The following is a 23,673-nucleotide window of genomic DNA, read 5'->3' on the forward strand; positions in this document are numbered from 1 at the left end:
TATATATTTGAAATCAGCATAAGAATCCGATTCTTTTGATGTATCTATTGGTATCAAAATTCCGTATTCTAGAGTTTCGACTACTATTGACCCGAGTCAATCCGTACTTACAGTTCGTTACCACAAACTTTTGATATAAGCACATGATGAGTTTGATAAGTGGATAAGTAGTCGGATAAGTTATGGAATGCAGTATTTATGATTGCGATGTGTAAAAACAACCGCAAAATTATTCTTCTTCATTTATATTTTTCAAAATTTAAAATACGAAAACGTGCTCAGATTAAAAATGTCCCGCCCGTCTACTACATACAATTTAGGAGGTTGTATAATCTTAATGAACTAGTATTTTAAGCGTATACTTTATTAGTAGATTGTTGCTTCCTAGAAAGTTTGCTAAAAGGCTACATATGTCTACCCTGAATCAAGATTTAACTTTTAGGACTCAAATACATATACTCCTTGTCTATAAATGCAACTGTTCCTAATAAATATAGCCTACTGGCAGATTCCTTATATGAATGAAATACCATAATAACTAAAGAGTAGTACCAGTGCATTCTCCAGTCAAAACTTTCCAAATACAATGTTCCCTGTCATGATAATTATGTTCTCCTTTCCTAGTAGCCTGTCATCTGATATAGGTGTAGCCCTAGAATGTTTAAAAAAGCTCTGAAAAACATAGATTAAAATGGCTAAAATCCCAAAAATATGTTAAATAGAAATCTTCTAGGTATAATAGCCTACAGTAAAAAATTTGTTAGCCTACTCCAGGTTGTTCTTAGGTTTATGGTTTTGTATAGCCTATAGACCTAGTGGTAAAGTTCTACCAAATCATATTATTGAGTTAGGACTAAAGGTAAAATTCTACTTCAGCTACTTTTGACTATCTTGGAAAGGGGTTAGGTTAAGAAAATGAAACCTTCAGGGATGGGTCTACAGGCTAAAGTATGTCCTGGGAAGATATTTTGAAGTACCTACCTCCACTCCTTCTCCCTCTAGAGGGTCCTGACCTTTAATGACCTTTAAAAATTTGTGTGGTATAAAAGTGAAACCTTGAAAAATAAATCTTCTGCTCAAATGAAGCACAACAAAATTGTTTTCAGCTTCACAACATTGCTCAATCCCGATTTATAAGGTTTTAAAGATATGCAAATGCATTTCCTAAATTTTGGAAATAAACTATTTATATGTCTTAAAATTCTGCTCAAATAACTGAAATTGCATTTTCAGAGCTAAAGCCAGAGAATAAGAAACTGATAACTGAAAATTAAGGTAAAATGTTGTTTTGTCAAAATTTCAATGGGTATAGACCTGTCATGTAGGCAAATTTCATGACCCTCTAGAGAGAGAAGGAGTAGAGATAGTTACTTCAAAATACCTTCCTTGGGCATACTTTAGCCTGTAGACTCATCCCTGAAAGTCTCATTTTCCTAACCTAACCCCTTCCCAAGATAGCCAAAAGTAGCTAAAGTAGAATTTTACCGGACTAAAGTGAATACACCCTTTGGTGCCTTTTTTATGCGTATTAAAAGCTTAGAATTAATTTATATTGTAAACTAATGTACGCCGCCCCCCCTATATTTGTCCATTAAAGGTTAGGTTAGGTTGGGTTAGTTTTGGTATATTTAGGGGGGGGGGGCTGAAACTCATTTCTGATAGAAATGATTATTATATTCATAATCAGCATAAAAAAAGGCATTGAATGGTGTATTCACTTTAGTCCTAACTCAATAATATGATTTGGTAGAACTTTACCAACCTAGCTTTATTAGTGGGTATATTGCAGTCATTATGGCAAGGAAGAATATTAGGTAAATTTCTACCAAATCATATTATTGAGTTAGGAATAAAGTGAATACACCATAGGTTAGAGTCTAGAAATATATACCCTGAATTGGCATATATAGGGGGGGCTGAAATTCATTTCCGATAGGAATGATTACTATATTTGTAATCAGCATAAGAAAAGGCATCAAGTGGCATATTCACTTTATGTGTAAGTCAATAATATGATTTGGTAGAAATTTACCAAATATTATTTGAAAAGGAAGCTGAAATAGGAGTAGGCTCCTGCTCTTTTGTAGCCTAGCCTAGTTATTACTTTTCCTTCACAGTAGCCTAGGAATCTTGCTTCACAATTACCTATCAGTATAAGCCTTGAATTGGGGATATTGAGAAGAAAACATGCTGAGAAAACTTCATAATATGCAGAAAAATTATAGCTAACACATTTTTGAAGCAATTCCACTATTCTTTATACCCAACTCCCCTAATGTGTAAACATATAGCTTAGCCCAAATTATATAACTCACATGCATTTTGCTATGCACCACTCTTGTACCCTTAAACTGAATCAATGCCAAAAGAGAGCAAGAAACAGAAAATCACACAGGCCTATAAAATAGGTTATACAATTTGGGCTATGTATTTGGGTAAATTTCTAGGTGGTACTATAACTTAGGTAGGATGAAAGTGAAAACATCATTTGATGCCTTTTTTGTGCCCTTTCATAATACAATGGTTGCTTCTGTTGCAAATTGCATCTTGAGCCCTTAAAGGGGTCCCAAAGGTATTTTTTAGGAATTATGAAAGAGCATTTTTTTCTATTAAAAATTTCATAGCTCCATCACAGATGATGATTTGCTGCTAATCCTGGTAGTAACCTCATTTTCTAACACTAAGGTACTTGTTATACCTTCTCTTGAATGCATCAAGGGAAGGATATTCTGGGATTACCTCTGCTGGCAATCTATTCCATGTGGCAACTGATTGCTGGGTGAAACTTGTTTTCAGTTATTCTTGGCAGGGAGTACCCTGCTCAAGGTAGTCCTGACAAGCTGTACTCTTGTGAGTTGATCACAAAGGGCTTTGCTTTATCAGGAACAAGCTTTGATAGCTCCTCTGATGGAGGGTTATATAAGTAATTATAGAAAACCAAAATGGACACCACATCAAAACATTCCTGGATCAGCTGTAGGGTTTTAGCTTTTTTGTTGCCAGAGTTTGCTGCATGCACTGCTCTATTTTGAATATGTTGGAGTGGAGCAATGTGGCTTTTTGGTGCACCAGCAAAGAGAGGACATACATATTCCATGACAGGTCTGATGCACAAATTGAAAAGTGGCAGAATAGAACCATCAGGGAGAATACTTTTGCATCTTAGGATAACTCCTAACTTCTTGTTGCAAGAGGATCTAATTTTACTGAGATGCTCAGTCCATGACAGATCCAAAGAGAAATTAAATCCAAGTATGCACAGTGTATCAACACACATTATTACCTCTCCTTTGAAGATGAAATCAGGATGAGCCCTCATATTACATGTCTTTGAAATTAGGAGCTCTTTTCTTTTCAATGTGTTAAAACTTATGAGCCATGCATCTGCCCATGCCTAAATTTCCTCCAGGTTAGTCTGAAGCTCCTTGCAGCGTTCACTGGGATCATTGTCTTTTGTGATTGATGTTTTTGTTGTTGTGTCATCTGCAAAGTGGTGAGGTTTTTTCACAAGGTTGTCCCTTAGATTGTTTAACACCAAGAAAAAAGTTGGCCCAAGAATACTTCCCTGTGGTACTCCTGATAAAACTGGGTGTTCTTTTGATATGAAGCCATCAAGGACAACTTGCAATGATTGTTGACAAAGAAAGTCAGCAAGCCTGTCAAATAGTCAACCATGAATTCCTATGGCTTTCAGTTTACAAAGAAGTCCCTCATGCCATACATGATCAAAGGCTTTTGCAATGTCAAAGGAGAGAAGGCAAATATTGTGTGCCTGAGAAAGGAGCTCAACCCACTCTTGATACTGTGCAATCAGACAGTCTAATGTAGACTGTTTTCTGCAAAAATTGTATTGCATGTCTGCCAACAACAAATGTGACTCAAGGTATTGGTAAAGGGTCTTATTAATGATGCTTTCATGAACTTTTCCTACACAGGACAGGAGACTTATTGGACAATATGATCCTACATTTGTAAGGTCAGACTCCACCTTTGGAACAGGGACCACATGAGCAGTTTTCCAGGCTTTCAGGGATAATCCTGCTGCAAAGCATTTTCTATGGAGAGAGTCAAGAGGACTGACAAGTTCAGGGCCAAATCTTTTGAGGATAAGATTGGGAATATTGTCAGGTCCTGAAGCTTTGGTGACATCCAGCTGGCTTAGTGTTCTGAGCACCTTCCTAATAGTTATGTTAATGCTGGTGATTTTTGCATTTGTTTGTGGTGGAAAAGGGGGAGGAAGACTCCATCCTCATCAAGTTGAGAGACCTTTGAAAAGGCCTATGCAAGAGCATCTGTCTTTGCCTGGCCTGACTGGATCATTATCCCTTCAACATGAAGCAAGGGAATTGATGTCAACTTAGATGATGGTAGGGCTTCTTTGATGATCCTCCACCACTGCTTTACAGGGGTATTTTTCAGTTTGTCTACAAACTTGTGCTTGTAATCGGCTCTAGCTTGACATACAGCTTTAACAGACTTGTTTCAAGTGCTAATAAAAGCAGACGGGTCCTCATTGGATTCAGTTGAATACCATTTCTTGTGAGCCATCTTTCTGGCCCTGATTGTCTTTCTACAACCAGCATTGAACCATGGCTTTTCTCAAGGTGAAACTTTTGTGCTTTACAGGTGGAAGTATTTTGAGATTTCCATGAGCTATAAATGCCACATGATCGCTGGCAAAAGCATAACTTTCAACACTACAGGACTCCAAATGATCAGTTAAGAAGAGATCAAATCTGGATGATCCATGAAGGCTGATGTAAGTGTACAATTCAACAAATTGTTCTATGCTGTAAGCAAGACTCAGGTCTAGCAGAGCTAAGCCCTCCACATCAGTCATACAATTTTTCATCCAGTGGCCATTATGAATGTTGAAGTCTCCTTGGATTATTATACCTGATTTAGGGAACTTTTACTTCACAAATTCCTAGCAATCTTTGAGATGTTTGGTGGTTTTCATCTTTGGTGGGTTATAGACTGTACCAATAACAAATAATTTGTTTGATAGATTTACTTTAACCCAAAGACCTCCTTATTACTAGGAATTGAAAGTGCCAAAAAAGGATGTTATTTTTAAGGTACATAGCAACACCACCTCCACCAAAAGATGAGCTTCTTGGGTTTTTGCAATCCAGCCTGAGCAGAGTATAACCAGGAATACTGACCTCACTATCAATGATGCTAGAATTCAGGTTGGCCTTCAATACACACATGACAGAAGGGGAGACCTCATTCAACATGTGCTGTAAGTGATCCAAATTGGATCAGAGATCACATACATTGCAGTGAGTAATAGTAAACATATCCATAATAATTGTCTTGGTTCATGCATTTGGTCATCTACTGGAAGGAAGTCTGATCCAAGGTTGTTTTTTCTGTTTGAAAACTTAAGCTAGATGGGTAGTTGGCCCAAACAGAAGACAAAAGAACTCCTAAGACAGACTTTGCCTCATCAGATAAGGAGCGGTCTTAAGACCTCATACTTAACCTCAGCAAAGGTGGTGGTAACCCCAATAGGGACAGGAGTTGGCACCTTGCAGTACCTACCACTCTCAAGCTCTGCAGGCAGGGACGCCAAACCCTGAGAGGTTTTTCAGAGCATACCACTGCATACCCAACATGCAGAGGCCATTGTTCAAATCTGGATCTTCTGCCCATATTTTGTAGTTTCCTCCTGAAGAGGATCCTCCCACAATGGTATCCTACAGTACCATACAATTTAACCCATTGCTGGAAGAAGGTTTACAACTAACAGAATATGTCCACATGCCAGTGGGCCCTGCTCAGTGTGCATCAAATGGGCCTTCTTCCTCCTCCACCTGTCTTTATGGCCCCAGGGGCTAGGTCCCCCCTTTGGTTCATGCCTCCCTTTATGGGAGGTACCCTACATATCTTAAGGACGTTTCCCTGTCTACCACCTGGGGATGTGCTGAGTGGCTGGGAGAGGGCCCCTACTGAGAAGGTGACTCAGTAGGTACTCAGAATCAAATGAGCATAAAAAGGCATCAAAATGATGTTTTCAAGTTCAGTCTCATTAAATTATATGGCCCACTGAACATTTACCATGAACTTTAATCAGTCCAGATTGTTGATAGACTGGTGACCAACGTACTTGAACACAAACGGACCTGTATTTAGCTCTTCCACAGCACAGAAAAACTCCTGTTGATGGTGTAGCATCACTAGCTGAACTGCTCATAAGGCACAAACTTAAATCTTTCATACCAACACAGAAGGAGAAACTTAACTCAAAAATAGTAGAGGACAAGAGGATAGCTGGTAACTATCACCCAGATATACAGTTTGGTTCAAGTTAGATGAAAGCTCAAAATGACAAAAGGGATCATTTTGAAGCAAAATAAATCACCCTCTTGCTTGTTTATTAGGAAATTGGATAATGGGCAAATCTACTAGTGAGCTGATGCTTTTTTGGAAAAGATTTGAGCAGCAACTTGATTCCTTATTGCCAAGTACATATTTGAATGATGAAATTCCTAATCCTATCCAGTATAATGCAATAGCAGAGGACTGCACCAGCAGTACCAGAAACACTTGTAGCAGCCCAGGTCCCACAGCTGCCTTCAGGGCCAGAAAAAATCGGAACCATTCCCAAGAGACTAGCAGCAACAAAGATGTTGCAAGCCAAGAAGGTTGCTGTTGAAATCACATTAATAGTATGAAAATAGATGCAAAAGTGACAGGTGTACTTGACCTTGTAAATCTAAAGATGTCTGAACAACCAGATCCAACTAAATCTTCACACTAATCTGTGAAGGAAGTCACAACTTGTATAGGAAGGAAGATGCAACACATTCAGTATGTGCCTGTCTCTTCAAAGCTAATTGTTAGTACTTTCCAATGTGCTTCATGCATTTACTTTGCCTAGTTATGTATTCTCTAATAGTTTCATCTGAATAATCCTTAACTGTCCTTGAGATACTGTAGATATGCTGATTCTTCAACCTGGATCTATGTTGTGTTTTTTAATTTAGTATAAGATTTCTCTTGGCAAAGTTTCAAATTAATACCCATAGCTATTCCTGAGATCAATATAATATGACCTTTTGACAACCTGGATGCATATAGGATATTTTGATTATTGCAAATAAGCCTTTTTGGCAACATGAATGTGCTGAAACTCTTTAGATTTACTTTAATATTAGGTGTATCAGTAAAAATCAGACTAGTAGTAGTGGTTGCAGTCACAAATAATTGTAGTTGCAGTAGCAAGTAGTCCCCAGCACAGTTGGAACTATTTATTGTCATAATTAGTTGCACTTGCAAATAGTCATAGCCTTAATTAGACACAGTTACAATTAGTTGCATCTGCAAAGTAGTTGGAAATAGTCAAAGTTCTAAGTATTTTGCAGTAATCTAATCTTTGCATTATTGTGCCAACATCTACTGAGTATTGTCACATCATAATTTATTGTAAGTTTCTTTATTATTGTAATTAGTTGATTACTTATTACTCTTATTATTGTTGTTAGGGTTATAGGCCTATTAGTAATTATTTCTGTGATTAAGAAGTAAGTTTGTGTGCTATTTATGTACCTTATAGGAAATGAGTGTACCAGCTATTTTTTTTTTTTTTTTGATTTTCTGTAGAGTAGCTACTCAGTAGATGTTGGCACAATAATGCAAAGATTAGATTATTGCAAAGAAAGATTATTTTTTTAATGTTTGTGTGCTCTATCAAATAGCCTATCCTATAAAGTTTTAAAGTAATTTAGAAAATAAGTGGAAAGATCAAAACAGGAGATTCAAGAAAGAAATGTGCCTATATGGTGATAGTTCATACTCATGTTATACAGTAAGTCAATAAGAGAAACCTAGAATGTACACAGCCCCATTATCTAGACTACTAATAACTTTGAAACGTATTGATAAATTGCAAATCATAGCCTCCAGGAAAATTTCTTACAAAAACAGAAAGAAATCATGTCAAATAAATATAGCAAAGGCTGATATATTACCTTAAACATCAAGGAATTGTCAATAACAGTTTTGATCCAAGAAAGGTAGACTATAGACTGTCTCAAACATATAAATATAAACTAGGAATACTTGAATCAAGTAAAATGATTTAAAATAGCAGAATATATCCTATGATTGCATTTAACAGTATACAATAGCTCTGACTTGGTAAAATCTAAGTAATGAGTAGCCTCAAACAAAGAAGTATAATCTAAGACAGTGTCGACTATTAGGATTAGAACATTTTTATTGAAACACAAATGTAAATAGTCTACAATTTGAAAAAAAACAAGTGCACATACCTAGTGGTATACTTAAGCACTGCCATTTATACAATACAAAAATTAAAGCAGCCTTAATCTAACTTATCAAAACAAAACACTTATAGACACTAAAACACTACAAAAAATTTTAACTATTGCCCCACAGATTTGAGTTTCAGATAATTTTTAAGTTACCTTTGAAACAAATGTTTATCAGATTGATCCCAGTTTCTAGCTAGAATTGAGTTCCAGATTTCTGTCCCAGTATGATGGATGCTGAAATATGCTCTTGATGTTGGATGAATTTCACATGAAAAATTACATCTATGAGCTGTTGGGTAATTATGGTACCATAATAGAAAAAAATTCAAATGAATTTACTGAAACAAATGTGCCTTGTCAGTTTAATTCTTAAAGTTGACTAAGATTTCTTAAAGTGATAAAAATGAAAACATTGAAAAGAATTTTTTTCAGTAAAGTACAAATTATATTCTGGCTTTTAGAAAGCATAGGGGTTTAGAACCCAACTCACGTCAATTTCTATTCGTTTTGAGTTTAAGTCTGTTATTTATTTTAATTTCTGTTTGTTTTGGGTTTCATTTATTTATTGATACTAATTTATGGTAGTTGTATGCTTGGTAGATTATTTAATTTTATTTTTGTTAATTTTTGGTTTAATGGAGTTCTTTACTTTTTTTTGTAAAACTTCTTTTGTGGAAAAAGTTTTTTTTAATTAATTTCTGTTAGTTTTATATTGACATAGTCTTTCAGGGAAAAAGACTGAGCCTCTCCTTAAGTTAAACAACAATCCCTTTCATAAAAACCTTAAATACCCCCTGGGCATAACTTACAACCCTTGCCCCTAATCTCTGTTTTTTTTAAACTCCAAAAGACTTCTTATATGATATTTAGACTATTTTTAATAGAATGGCTATCTCAAAATTTCTATTAGATACATTTTGGGACAATATAACGTATTTGTGTGGAGGGGGGGGGGGGTAGCTGCTCTCAGATCACTTTGGCTCTGAAAAAGAGCACTAGAGCGTCTGATTACCAATCTAATGAGCCCCCTCTGAAGTTTATATGACCATGCTTTCTATAGAAACCTTATATGCCCCCAGGGCATAACTTACAAGCCTTGCCCTGAGGGCTGGGGGGATTTGTTATCCTTAAAGACGTAATTTCCAGACCTTTCAAATACGTTGAACAAAATGGCTATCTTAAAATTTTGATTGGAAGTGTTTCAGGAAATGATGGCCGTGGGGGGGGGGGGCATTGGCCCTCTGATCACTTTTGACTTATAAAAAAGGCATTAGTCCTCTCAATTTCCAATTAATCAGCCCTTTTTAAAACTTCTACAACAAAACTTTCTATAAGAACCTTATGTGCCCAAAGGGCATAACTTACAACCCTTGTTCTGGGGGTTATGGAAGGAGGGTTGTGATTATCAAAGACAGAATTTCTAGACCTTTCAACTACGTTGAACAAAATGGCCATCTCAAAATGTTGATTGTAAATGTTTGGGGAAATGATAGGCATGGGGGGGATTCTTTCCTCCAATTACTTTCAAGTATTGAAAAGGGCAATAGCCCGCTCAATTTCCAATTGAGTGAGCTCTTTTTGAAGTTATTATGACAACACTTTCTATAAAAAAACCTTATATGCCCCCATGGCATAACTTACAACCTTAGCCCTGAAGGCTGTGGGGGCTGTCATGCTCAAAGACATAATTTCCAGACCCTTAACTATGTTCAACAAAATGGCTATATCAAAATGTTAGTCAGAAGTATTTGGGGAAATGATATGCTTGGGGGGGCATTTGCCCTCCAACTGCTTTTGACAAAATTTTCAGAATTTCGATTGAATATGTTTGAGGAAATGGTGGGCGTGAGAGGGGGGTTAGTTGCCTTCCAGTCACTTTCGACTATTAAAAAGGGCACTAGCCCTATCAATTTCTAATCAAATGAGCCCTTTTTGAACTTTCTACAACAGAACTTTCGATAAAAAAACCTTACATAACCCCAGGACATAACTTACAACCCTTGCCCTGAGGGCTGTGGGGGGGGGGTCTCATCCTCAAAGACCTAATTGGGCGTAAGAGGAGGGTTAGTTGCCTTCCAGTCACTTCTGACTATTAAAAAGGGCACTAGCCCTCTCTATTTACAATCGAGTGAGCCCTTTTTGAAGTTTCTACAACAACGCTTTGGATAAAAACCTTATATGCCCACAGGGCATAACTTGCCCCGATGACTGTAGGGGGGTCGTCATTCTCAAAGGCATAATTTCTAGGATTTTCAACTACATTGAAAAAATGGCCATCTCCAAATTTTGACTGGATGTGTTTGTGGGCGTAAGCGGGGAGTTAGTTGCCGTCCAATCACTTTCGACTATTAAAAAAGGCACTAGCCCTTTCAATTTCCAATTGACTTAGCTCTTTTTGAAGTTTGTACAACAACACTATAAAAACCTTATATGCCCCCAGGGCATAACTTACAAGACTTGCCCTCAAGGGTGTGAGGGGGGGGGGTTGTCATCCTCAAAGACCTAATTTCCAAAACTTTCAACTACGTTGAACAAAAGGGCTATCTGAAAAGTGTGATTGGATGTGTTTGGGGAAAGCGTGGGCGTGAGAGGGGGGTTAGTTGCCTTCCAATCACTTTCAACTATTATAAAGGGCACTAGCCCTTTCTATTTCCAATCAAATGAGCCCTTCTTGAAGTTTCCAAGACTATGCTTTCTATAAAAACATTATATGCCCCCAGGGCATAACTTACAACCCTTGCCCTGAGGGCTCTGAGGGGTTTATCATCCTCAAAGACCTAATTTCCAGAACTTTGAACTAGCCTACATTGAACAAAATGGCTATCTCAAAATATTGATTGGCCATGTTTGGGGAAATGGTGGGTGTGAGAGGGGGGGCTAGTTACCTTCCAATCACTTTCTAGTATTAAAAAGGGCACTATCCCTTTCAATTTCCAATCTACTCAGCCCTTTTTGAAGTTTCTACGACCACGCTTTCTATAAAAACCTTATATGCCTCCAGGGCATAACTTACAGCCCTTGCCCTGAGGGCTGTAGGGAGGGTGTCATCCTCAATGACCTAATTTCCAGAACTTTTAACTATGTTGAACAAAATGGCTATCTCAAAATTTTGATTTGATGTGTTTGGGGAAATGGTGGGTATGAGAGGGGGGTTAGTTGTCCTCCAATCACTTTTGTCTATTAAAACGGGCACTAGCCCTTCCAGTTTCCAATCGAATGAGCCCTTTTCAAAGTTTCTACAACAACTCCTTCGATACGAAGTGCCCTGGTTTAAAATGAGGAAAGAAAGAAACAGATATATAATACATTGTGCCAACATTGTTCTTTACTTAGGTAGTGCTATTCTGCTGCCTATGATTACATACATTGCTTTATTACCATCTGTAATCAGGTGCCCTTCTTTTCAGTAGTTTGTTATTTAATCGGAAGCTACATCCTTCCCATCTATACCATGTCTGCTTCTCAACTGGTGAGACAATCCAGCATGTCTTATTTGATTGCCAGCCACTGAGTGAGGAGACTATTTCCCTTAAGCACTTATGCTACATGGCTAATATACAAAATGCCTATACTGCAATCTTGAATTCTAACCTGTCTTGGTACATTAATTGGCATCTTTTGATATCTTAAAGAAGATACTAATTGAGTAGTGATCATTAAAACATAAAAAAGACAATGGAGGTGGGGGGGGGTCGGAGGATGGGGGATGTTTCCTTGGGGGAAGGGACATTTCTATGAAGGGGGCGCCGGATTTCCCAGTATTATTTAAAAAACGATCAGAAATTAAATAAAAAAACATGTTTTTTTTCAGCTGAAAGTAAGGAGCAACATTAAAACCTAAATGGACAGAAATTATTATGTATATGAGGGGGTTCCCCGCCTAGTCAATACCTCGCTCTTTACGCTAATTTTTTTAGTACTTTCAAAAGAGCCTTCTATTCTAAAAAACCGGTCTTTGATATTCAGGGATTTGTGATTCGAACAAAATTCAAACTTTATCGTAAAGAGTGAGGTATTGGTTAGGGGGGGGGGCGAACTCCCTAATATACGTAATAAAAATATACGAATATAGAAGTTCCTTACGTAAGTTAATTCGTAAGTTATGTCAGAACAAAATTTCAAGACAGCCATTTAGCCTTAAAAAAAGTAAAATGAATATGGAAATTTCGTTTTAATTATTCATGTACGGTGAGCCGAAATAAAAGCTGAATTAATTCAAAAACGTTCAGAAATTAAATTAAAAATAACAAGTTTTTTTTAAACTGACAGTAATTAAAACTTAAAACGAACAGAAATTATTCCGTATATGAAAGGGGCGGTCGCCTCCTCAACACCTCGCTCTTTACGCTAAAGTTTGACTCTGTCTCACAACTTTATTTTTTTAAACAATAAAAAATTTTAGCGTAAAGAGCGAGGATTTGAGGAGGGGACACTCTCTTTCATATACGGAATAATTTCTGTTCGTTTTAAGTTTTAATGTCGCTCCTTACTTTCAGTTAAAAAAACTTTTTTTTTATATATAATTACATTCCAAAACTGGTGCCAATCAGTAGTGAATATGCTAAACTACAATATTTTGTGTGAAAGTATGAATGCCTCAGATTGGGTGTTAATAGAAACATGTATGTGACATCCCCTTTTTCCACTTGGAACTCGATGGTTATCGTCTGTACCAAGGGAAAATGCATAATCCTTGAATTGAAATTCATTATTTATAAAGGCTATCCTATCTGATGTTGGCTCCCTGAAATGATTCTGAGAAAAAAATTGTGACGGTTTCCATAGTATATCACAAAGCAGGTACTTAAAAAGTGTGCTTGGTTTATATCAATATATAATTAAAGTAGTACCCCCTCCATTGATTCTGAAATTCAGATAGCAGATTAGCATGGGATTTCTGGAAGTCAGAGAAGTGGAGCTCTTAACCCCTTGCACCTGTACAATGCGGTCAGCTGGCAAGATTCCCGCCCTGTTTCGTCACGTGACACCAGATTCCCAGAATCCTGGTGTTCCATCGAGAATAGAAGATCCCTGTGTGTATTGATTTGATTCTCAAACGTGCTAGAAGTCTAGTAAAAAAGCGAATATGTCTCGATCATATCAAGAAGTAAGTCACTTTCTCTAGTATTTCCTATACCCCCCTTCCCAAAAAAACTCCACAGCGCTTTGTTTATACTCGTTTTAAAGCATAAAATAGCCCCTTTTTACCGTGTAAAAACCCAGTCCCCCTCCCTCGTCCGTTAACTATGTAACTTTTCAAAGGAAGTAATTCCTTTTCGCCTAACATGTACAATTTTCCCGTTTTTACATTTTCAGTGGATCTTTCTGTATCCTAGCTAAAGAGTAAATTAACATGTGTCAAATCTTTGACTTTTGGCATTAATATGTTTCCCCTTTTTTACGTTAACCCTTAATAACCGCTAATAGCTCAAGCTGGCTTAAACATTTCCGTAAACAGGTATATAGGAGCAATTATTGGCACCCGTCATATACACATCCTGTGTTACTCAATTACATAGTCAGATCAAGCTTATTGTCTGATTAACCAAGCAAAATGGTTTCACAAAAAAGATGCTTTTTCTGGTCAAATTAAAGACATTTTTTTTACACTGAATTAAGGTGGTGTTAGTTATGATAAATATTTGCATATGGAAAATGTAATTGCTTCCATTTTGAGTAGTCAGTGTTTTTTTTTTTGGGGGGGGGGACTGTGCCTGGGTTCAAGATTTGCTTCTAGCAGGTGCTATATAAGGTGAAACAAACTGTTTCTTCATGTGAAATGTAAGGGGATGGATTCATTATGGAAACATGTACCCCCTTTTGACAAGAAAAATAATGTAGCCTTTCCTACATGCAACTCTGAAGTTTAGTTTTTGGTTAGCTTTTAATTATAATTTTTACATAAAATTCTAGTTTTGCTTTCCTGGAAAGGAGGGCTGGCTATTTTGAGATCTAGATTTTAAATTATTGACCTGGATTTGACACACCTTTTGGCCCTAGAGGAATAATGGTAGTTTTTTAAGCTTTAAATACACCTTAGCTCTTTTTTGCTTTAAATTTTATGTTTTTTTTTCTAAATGTAAATAGGAACATTTATTTCTATCCTAAGGCTACAGACAACTGATTGTCAGGGTTTATTTCTCACATGTTGTATAATAATGACGTTTGATTTATAAGCCTAGCCTTTTCTTCGCAAATTTTACTTTTTTGCTTTCTTGAAAAAGGAGGAGGGACCTATTTATCCGCTCTTTAGATGAATAATAGCATTTTTAAAAGCCTAAGATAGCTCTATATAAAGCAGAAGAGGGAGGAGAGTTAAGAAAATGAGAAAACATCGGTTGCATCGGTTAAGAAGCCTAAGATAGCTGTATGTAAAGCAGGAGAGGGAGGAGAGTAGAGAAAATGAAAAAACCGGTTATTTCAAGAGCGCAGCACCAGATTTATTTTTATTGACCGCCTAGATGATTAAAAGCATATTTTTAAATAAAAGCTGAAGCTGAAGCTGAAAAAGCTGAAGAGAGTTTCTGGACAATGACGGACGTGTTTAAATATTTATAGCAAGAAAAAGGCAAGAAGCAAGAAATCCTGTTTTCTGTGACTATTGTAGAAGGTTTTTAGAAGGGATTGAGTTAGACTCAAGAGGGGCCGTCGAAGCCATATATTTCCAATAAATTCTGTAGAAGCGATCGCTATTTTATACTAAATCCTCTCTTCTTTTATAGAAGTTTTCAGCTCTCCCCCCACCCAACAAGAGGGCTAGGGCCACCGACCCAACTCCCTTACAACGCTTGGAGATAGCTACCCCATCCTGGTCCGCACCTACTACCCAAGCTCCCAGCCATCGAGCTGCCACACTGCCAGCCCAAACTCCCAGCCATTGAGCTGCCACGCTGCCTGCCCAAACTCCAACTCATCGAGCTTCCATGCTGTCTGGTCAACTTGCTGCCCCGGCTACACAAACCCGCTACGTCGCTGGCATGGCTGCACAAGTCACGGAATGCAGGGTCCTAACGTCGCAGAGCATTATGCGTCACCAGGACCGTTCAGGCCCCACGTCCAAATGTTGACAGAATCTGAAGATGTAAGGATATTTGTTGGCGTGATAAACAAAAACTTAGCGATTTTTTCTAGCTAATGTATATTTTTGTTCAGGCTAACATTGGAGAAATAGTTCTGAGAATAATCCATTCTTTACATGCTTTGATCGACATTCTTTACATGCTTTGATCGAAATAATTGGTTATCAAGCTTATAATAATGTGTTTTATATTCTCTGCCTACTACAGGTATTTTTCACTATTTTTACATGTCGAAGACATTAAAAGTTTTCCAGGCATTTCGGTAGTTCTGGATTAATAGTTTCGCCTCTTTCAGGTTCTGAAGGAGCTTTATGCTAGTTTATTAAAGGTCCTTACCCCCATCCCCCCTAATTTTAAGACTCAGACCCCTCAGAAACAGCTAAAATAAGGCTGTTTTTTCATCATTTTTCGAGATAATATAGCTAATTTTTTGTATCTCAGAGACATTAAAAGTATTGCAAGGGTTTTTTTCGATAATTCTTATCACTAATTTCTATTCACTAGAATATTGAAGCTTCAGGTTCCATACCCCCTCCCCTTAATTCTAAAGCCCATCATCGTACCAAAAGATATCTAGAAAAATAATGCGTTCTATTCTTTTTCTAGAGCTAATTTCTTAGCCTAACAATGCCATTTCTCGCTATTTTTCCAACCTAATAATGTTATCTTTTCGCTAATTTTTATCACTAATTTCTATTCACTAGAATGTTAAAGGTCCATGCCCCTCCCCCTAGTTTTAAAAGACTCTAAAATAAGGTTGTTTTTCAGACTTTAAAGCGCTTTCTCGCTAGCTTTTGGGAGAGTGAGTCATCTGTGTCAGTAGTAACCTATTGCACAGTATGAACCGTACATTCAACCGTGCTTTTTCACCGGTGCTTGCGTAATTTGTCTTATCTCTAGCATGTACAAGAATGTGCAGAATAGCTTGACGTGGACATTGCAAAAAAGTTGGCAACCTATAGAGTGGTCAAACATGTTTTGAGAGTATGGTTGTTTGTTTTGTTTTTTTTTAAATCGAAAACTAGAGATTGTCAAATTGCGTTATCCACTGTTCCATTTCTTTGAATTATATGCTATCAAGAGCGGTTTCTGATTTTTTTTGGACAATTGCCTTTAGCCAAGAATAGTTTGATATGAATGTGTTGGTAGATAGCATTTGCGAATTGGATGCTACAATCAGAATTGTTTGATTGACATTTGCAAAAAAGGGATAAGGGATTGTATTTAGTTAAAATAATGCTAGGAGGAATTGAGTTTTGTGGGTGGTGTGAAAAATGGCACTTATTATATATCCTGGTAAACATACGACTAGAAGTGCTACTGCATAAATAGGGGTATTCCTTCTTTCTGAACTTTCTGGGGAGGGGGGTGGAGGTAAGTATTTTAGTTTAAAAAATGCTAGGAGGAATTGAGTTTTGTGGGTGGGGTGAAAAATGGTACTTATTCAAGATCCTGGTAAACATAAGACTAGAAATGCTTACGCCTAAATAAGGGTATTGTGTCTTTCTGAAATTTTCGGGGAAGGGAACGAGGGCAAGTATTTAGTTAAAATACTGTTATGAGGAATTGAGTGTTGAGGATGGGATGAAAATGGTAGTTATTTAGTAGCCTAGTAAAAGTATGACTAGAAATGCTTCAGCATAAATAGGGGTATTGCGTCTTTCTCAACTTTCTGGGGAGGGGGAATGGAGGCAAGTATTTAGTTTAAATAATGCTAGGCGGAATTGAGTTTTGTGGGTGGTGTGAAAAATGGTACTTTTTCAATATCCTGGTAAATATACGACTAGAAATGCTTCAGCATAAATAGAGGTATTGCGTCTTTCTGAACTTTCTGGGGAGGGGGGTGGAGGTAAGTTTTTAGTTTAAATAATGCTAGGAGGAATTGAGTTTTGTGGGTGGTGTAAAAATGGTACTTATTCAATATCCTGGTAAACATACGACTAGAAATTCTTCAGCATAAATAGGGGTAGACCAACTAGTAAATATTTATCGGGGTTTTATTTTTTCTGTTCAATCATTTTCAGTGTCAGCCAATATAATTACCTCATTCTTTTATTCTAACATAACCTGCAGAAATAGGACTTCTAGAATGAGGATTCATTCCCTCGACTAAATCATTTTATTCATGTATAATGGTGAACAAAAGACTATTAATTATCCGTATTCTTCTTCTTTTTATCCAGCTAAACGTTGCGCTGTGTTTGTCACACCAACTAGTAAATATTTATCGGGCTTTTATTTTTTCCGTTCAATTATTTTCATTGTAAGCCAATATAGTACTAGGGGGGAAATTAAGTTTTGAGGGGGGTAAAAATGGTAGCTATTTAGTACCCGGTAAAGATGTGACTTGAAATGCTTCATTAGAAATAGGTTATTGCTAAGGATACCTCCTCGACAGATAATTTTTTTTTTTTTTTTATAGCTATTAGCTAAACGTTGCTCTGTGTTTGTCACACCAACTAGTAAATATTTATCGGGGTTTTATTTTTTGTGTTCAATTATTTTCAGTGTAAGCCAATATAATTACCTCATTCTTTTATTCCAACTTAACTTGTAGGAATAGGACTTCTAGAATAAGGATTCATTCCCTCGACTAAATCAGTTTATTCATGTATAATGGTGAACAAAAGACTATTAATTCTCCGTATTCTTCTTCTATTTGGTATCTAGCTAAACGTTGCGCTGTGTTTGTCACACCAACTAGTAAATATTTATCGGGCTTTTATTTTTTCCGTTCAATTATTTTCAGTGTAAGCCAATATAATGCTGGGGGCTAAATTAAGTTTTGAGGGGGGTAAAAATGGTAGTAATTTAGTACCTAGTAAACAAGTGACTTGAAATGCTTCATTAGAAATAGGTTATTGCTAATGATACCTCCTCGACAGATATTTTTTATAGCTATTAGCCAAACGTTGCTCTGTGTTTGTCACACCAACTAATAAATATTTATCGGGGTTTTATTTTTTTCGTTGAATTACTTTCAGTTTAAGCAAATATAATTACCTCATTCTTTTATTCTAGCTTAACATTTAAGAATAGGACTTCTAGAATAAGGAGTCATTCCCTCGACTAAATCAGTTTATTCGTGTATAATGGTGAACAAAAGACTTAATTCTCCGTATTCTTCTTCTTCTTCTTATCTAGCTAAACGTTTCGCTGTGTTTGTCACACCAACTAGTAAATATTTATCGGGCTTTCATTTTTTCCGTTCAGTTATTTTCAGTGTAAGCCAATATAAAGCTAGGGGGTAAATTAAGTTTTGAGGAGGTTAAAAATGGTAGTTATTTAGTACCCGGTAAACATGTGACTTGAAATGGTTCATTCGAAATAGGTTATTGCTAATGATACCTCCTCGACAGATATTTTTTTCTGCTTTTTTAGCTATGAGCCAAACGTTGCTCTGTGTTTGTCACACCAACTAGTAAATATTTATCGGGGTTTTATTTTTTTTGTTCAATTATTTTCAGTGTAAGCCAATAATATTACCTCATTCTTTCATTCTAACTTAACATGTTGGAATAGGACTTCTAGAAAAAGGATTCATTCTCTCGACTAAATCAGTTTCTTCATATATAATGATGAACAAAAGACTATTGATTCTCTATATTCTTCTTCTTCTTATCTACCTATACGATTCGCTGTGTTTGTCACACTAACTAGTAAATATTCATCGGGCTTTTATTTATTCCGTTCAATTATTTTCAGTGTAAGGCAACATAGTGTTAGAGGGAGAATTAAGTTTTAAGGGGGATAAAAATGGTAGTTGTTTAGTACCCGGTAAACATGTGACTTGAAATGCTTCATTAGAAATAGGTTATTGCTAATGATACCTCCTCGACAGATATTTTTTTCTGCTTTTTTAGCTATGAGCCAAACGTTGCTCTGTGTTTGTCACACCAACTAGTAAATATTTATCTGGGTTTTATTTTTTCTGTTCAATTATTTTCAGCTTGCTCTAAAGTAACTACCTCTTTCTTCGATTGTATTTTCAGTTGTATAGATAGTACATCCAGAAGAAAGATTACTCCTCTTTACGAAATAAAGTTACTGATGCGAAATATAGAGCAAATTAAAGTAGATTATTATTATTCTTCTTCTTCTTCATATCTCCCTCTACATTTTGCTGTGTTTGTCACTCTAACTAGTAAATATTTACCGGGCTTTTATTTTTTCTGTTCAATTATTTTCAGTGTAAGCCAATATAATGCTAGGGGGTAAATTAAGTTTTGAGGGGGGTAAAAATGGTAGTTATTTAGTACCCGGTAAACAGGTGCCTTGAAATGCTTCATTAGAAATAGGTTATTGCTAATGATACCTCATCGACAGATATTTTTATGGTTCTAACAATTGTACTCTATGCTTGCCCAGAGACACGATGCGGCTTTCCCACTATTACTCTATGGCCGGTTATCGACACTACCTAGTTTATTGTATGTATTAAATCAGTATTTTTGCAGAGTGGAACGATAAACACATAGTTAATATCTCGAAAAAGTGAAGATGAAGCATTTTAAGAAAGTGTGTTCACATGATAGTGTTATTGTAGCATTGAATGCTGACATGGAGAAGTATTTAAACTATGAAATAAGTACAAGTGGTAGCACTATCGGAAACGTATGCGTGCAATGTCATGACAGTAAAGAATTGAATTTCTTTGGAGTACCAAAAAAAATCAACTCTTATGATGGTGGATATACGAGATTGAAATCTCCGGAGATGATCGCACTCAAAGAGAATGCCAATATAAAAATAATAGTTGATTAAGAGGAGCATCTTCTTATTAGTGTTTCTGGTAACATGTTACCCAGTGTTAAACCATATCGTCAGCTTTCGGGTATTAGCACTCAAATGAAAGCAAAGACGAAAAGAAAGGCCTACTCTTCTACTAATATCATAAACCATATCTTGTCTACGTGCCGGAACTGTTACCTGTGTAAAAATAGTTTGATAATAGACAGTGAAATTGCTAGAAAAATAAAAAGGGCATTGGCAGAAAATATCACTAAGGAGTATAAAGATGAATCGATGAAAAGCAAAGTACCAGCAAACGTTACTGCCATTATTCAAACAGTCAATAAATCAAATAATACCAAATATGAAAAGGATATTGAGCCTGTCGATGACACACCTATAAAAATTGTGTATGAGTCAAAATGGAATAATGATTATTCTAATGATTACGAACTAAGAGAAGACAATAGCTATAGTATCAAGAGAGAACATGTTGAAGCATTTTATGGAACAGATTCAAAATGTCCAAAGTTGTTCACTGATATTAATAATGTATAATAACATATATTTTTTGTATTAATATTCTACATGACATTATTTCATTAAAAATATATTATGCATTACATTGCTATGTGTTCATTATTTTTAGAGTAAGCTAGCCTATCGAACGTTTAGAATGTCTATTAAAACATCGGAGTTGTAAGAAAAGGAATTTACATACATCATATATTGTATAGATAGGGGCGCCGTGGCGGGGGCGGGGAACGCCGCGGGGGCCGCCGGGGGGACAAATCCGACAATTGATGGTGATAGCCCCCGCGGCGTTCCCCGCCCCGCCACGGGTGTGGCGGGAGCGGGGAACGCCGCTGGGGTTTATCATCATCCATTGTCGGATTTGTTATTATGAAAAAATAGTAAGTAAGTAGCAAACTCTTTCTTAAATTCAACTCATGAATACACAATACATATATTATAAAAAAATTTTAATTTCCAGACTTCATTTGCATGCAATAGATACCGAGAATTCTATGACTCCTCCCCGCAATGACTTTTAATGGTTTTATGACTCCTCCCCACAATGAATTCAGATGGTTTTAGGAGTCATCCCCCTAGCCATAATTCCATTCAACCTTGAGCGAAGGTATAAAAGTTTGATGAAGTATGTCTCTACTTAACAACTACATTAATAGCTTCCAAGATGATAGGACTGTATGACACAGAATTTATCGGTTTGAAAAAAATCATCTTGTGGTGTTATATTTGAATGTGCATTTTTATTATTGTCAATGGAACTCGAAGAAATTGACTGTTATCATTGGATAGTGAACTATAACATGTTTGAGTATGATAAAAGCTTGTGGAGTACTACATTACGTCATATAAACAGACTGGGATTCTACGATAGAGTGATTACACCACTTAATAATAGTGATCAGGAACTGAGAAATGTTCAGGAGGAAGTCAGTGCAATTTGCAGCTTTTTCGGGGTTGAAGCACTCTACGTAAAGGGTAATGTACCTACAGATAAAGTTTTAATTCAAAAGTGTGACCCTAGGATTCCACTTTTCAATCTAGAAGAGTTTAAGTGTCCTAAATTTGAAGGAGGTTATCACCGTCCTGAAGACGAGGTTAGGTTCTTCGCACAGTGGATACCTAAGGACATACCTGATCGTGATAAATCCATAAGACATGGTAAAAACTTTTCTATATCATGGGACCATCGTTTCTGGATGTTTAAGAGTGAACTCTAAGTACTATTTTTATGTAAATATGTGTTTTTTTTTCAAAAAAAAAATCTGTTAATACGTTTAAGCAATAAATATCTTTAAGCTTAACCCGTCTTTATTCTTTAGAGTAGTTCTATTCATTTCATTAAATTATGAACAAATTGTAAGTAAGTAACAATTACTTTGTTGAATTCGATTCCTGGACAAAATAAAGATATTTAATTCAAGAAATCACAATAAAATCGCAAGTAAGTAATAAACTCTTTATTGCTTTTACCTATTGGATACACGATACGGAAATTTCAATCAAGAAATTATAAAGAAATTGTTAATAGGTAACAAACTCTTTCTTGAAGCCACCTCTTGTATACACAATGCAGAAATTTCATTCAAGAAATCATGAAAAAATTGTAAGTAAGTAACAATGTGTCTGTGTGTGTGCAAGGCAGAGCAATTTCCTCACAAGTTCCACTATTTAATTTCCCCCTCCACTCCATCGTAGCGGCCCTCCGCGGCGTTCCCCGCCCCCGCCATGGCATCCCTATCTATCCGATATATGATGTATGTAATAGAGGGAAAGCCGCATCGTGTCTCTGGTCAAGCATAGAGTACAATTGTTAGAGCCATAAAAATATCGGTCGAGGAGGTATCCTTAGCAATAACCTATTTCTAATGAAGCATTTCAAGTCACATGTTTACCGGGTACTAAATAGCTACCATTTTTATCCCCCTCAAAACTTACTTTACCCCCCAGCATTATATTGGCTTACCCTGCACATAATTGAACAGAAAAAAATAAAACCCCACTAAATATTTACTAGTTGGTTTGAGAAACAAAGAGCAACGTTTGGCTAATAGCTATAAAAAAATAAAAAAATATCTGTCGAGGAGGTATCATTAACAATAGCATATTTCTAATGAAGCATTTCAAGTCATATCTTTACCGGGTACTAAATAGCTAACATTTTTACCCCCCTCAATACTTAATTTACCCCCTAGCATTATATTGCCTTACACTGAAAATAATTGAACGGAAAAAATAAAAGCCCGATAAATATTTACTAGTTGGTGTGACAAACTCAGCGCAACGTTTAGCTAGATAAGAAGAAGAAAAATACGGAGAATTATTAGTATTTTGTTCACCATTATACATGATTAAACTGATTTAGTCGAGGGAATGAATCCATACTCTAGAAGTCCTATTTCTACAAGTTAAGTTAGAATAAAAGAATGAGGTAATTATATTGGCTTACCCTGAAAATAATTGAACAGAAAAAATAAAACCCCGATAAATATTTAATAGTTGGTGTGACAAACACTGAGAAATGTTTGGCTAATAGCTATAAAAAAATAAATAAAAAATATCTGTCGAGGAGGTATCATTAGCAATAACCTATTTCTGATGAAGCATTTCAAGTCATATGTTTACCGGGTACGAAATAACTACCATTTTTACCCCCCTCAAAATTTAATTTATCCCCCTAGCATTATATTGGGTTACACTGAAAATAATTGAACGGAAAAAATAAAAGCCTGATAAATATTTACTAGTTGGTGTGACAAACACAGCGCAACGTTTAGCTAGATATGAAGAAGAAGAAGAATACGGAGAATTAATAGTCTTTTGTTCACCATTATACATGAATAAACTGATTTAGTCGAGGGAATGAATCCTTATTCTAGAAGTCCTATTCCTACAAGTTAAATTAGAATCAAAGAAAGAGGTAATTATATAGACTAACACTAAATATAGTCGAACAGAAAAAATAACAACCAGATAAATATTTACCAGTTGGTATCACAAACAAAGAGAAATGTTTGACTAATAGCTATAAAAAAAATAAAAAAAGATCT

General features: G+C 36.2%; 1 protein-coding gene across 2 annotated transcripts in view; it reads left to right on the forward strand.

Annotated features, from left to right (window-relative positions):
- Nucleotides 1–273: 273 nt before the first annotated feature.
- Nucleotides 274–23,673, forward strand: part of LOC148951525 (metastasis-associated protein MTA3-like) — a 156,215-nt gene continuing 132,815 nt past the window's right edge. For both annotated transcript variants that reach the window (XM_089090311.1, XM_089090313.1), the window contains exon 1: nt 274–323. In XM_089090311.1, coding sequence (XP_088946437.1) covers nt 290–323 — 34 coding nt within the window. In that variant the 5' untranslated portion in view covers nt 274–289. The remainder of the gene's footprint in view (nt 324–23,673) is intronic.

This window comes from Artemia sp. Qi Xiang Cuo, chromosome 6 (genome assembly GCF_049724085.1).
Source record: "Artemia sp. Qi Xiang Cuo chromosome 6, ASM4972408v1, whole genome shotgun sequence".
NCBI lineage: Eukaryota > Metazoa > Arthropoda > Branchiopoda > Anostraca > Artemiidae > Artemia > Artemia sp. Qi Xiang Cuo.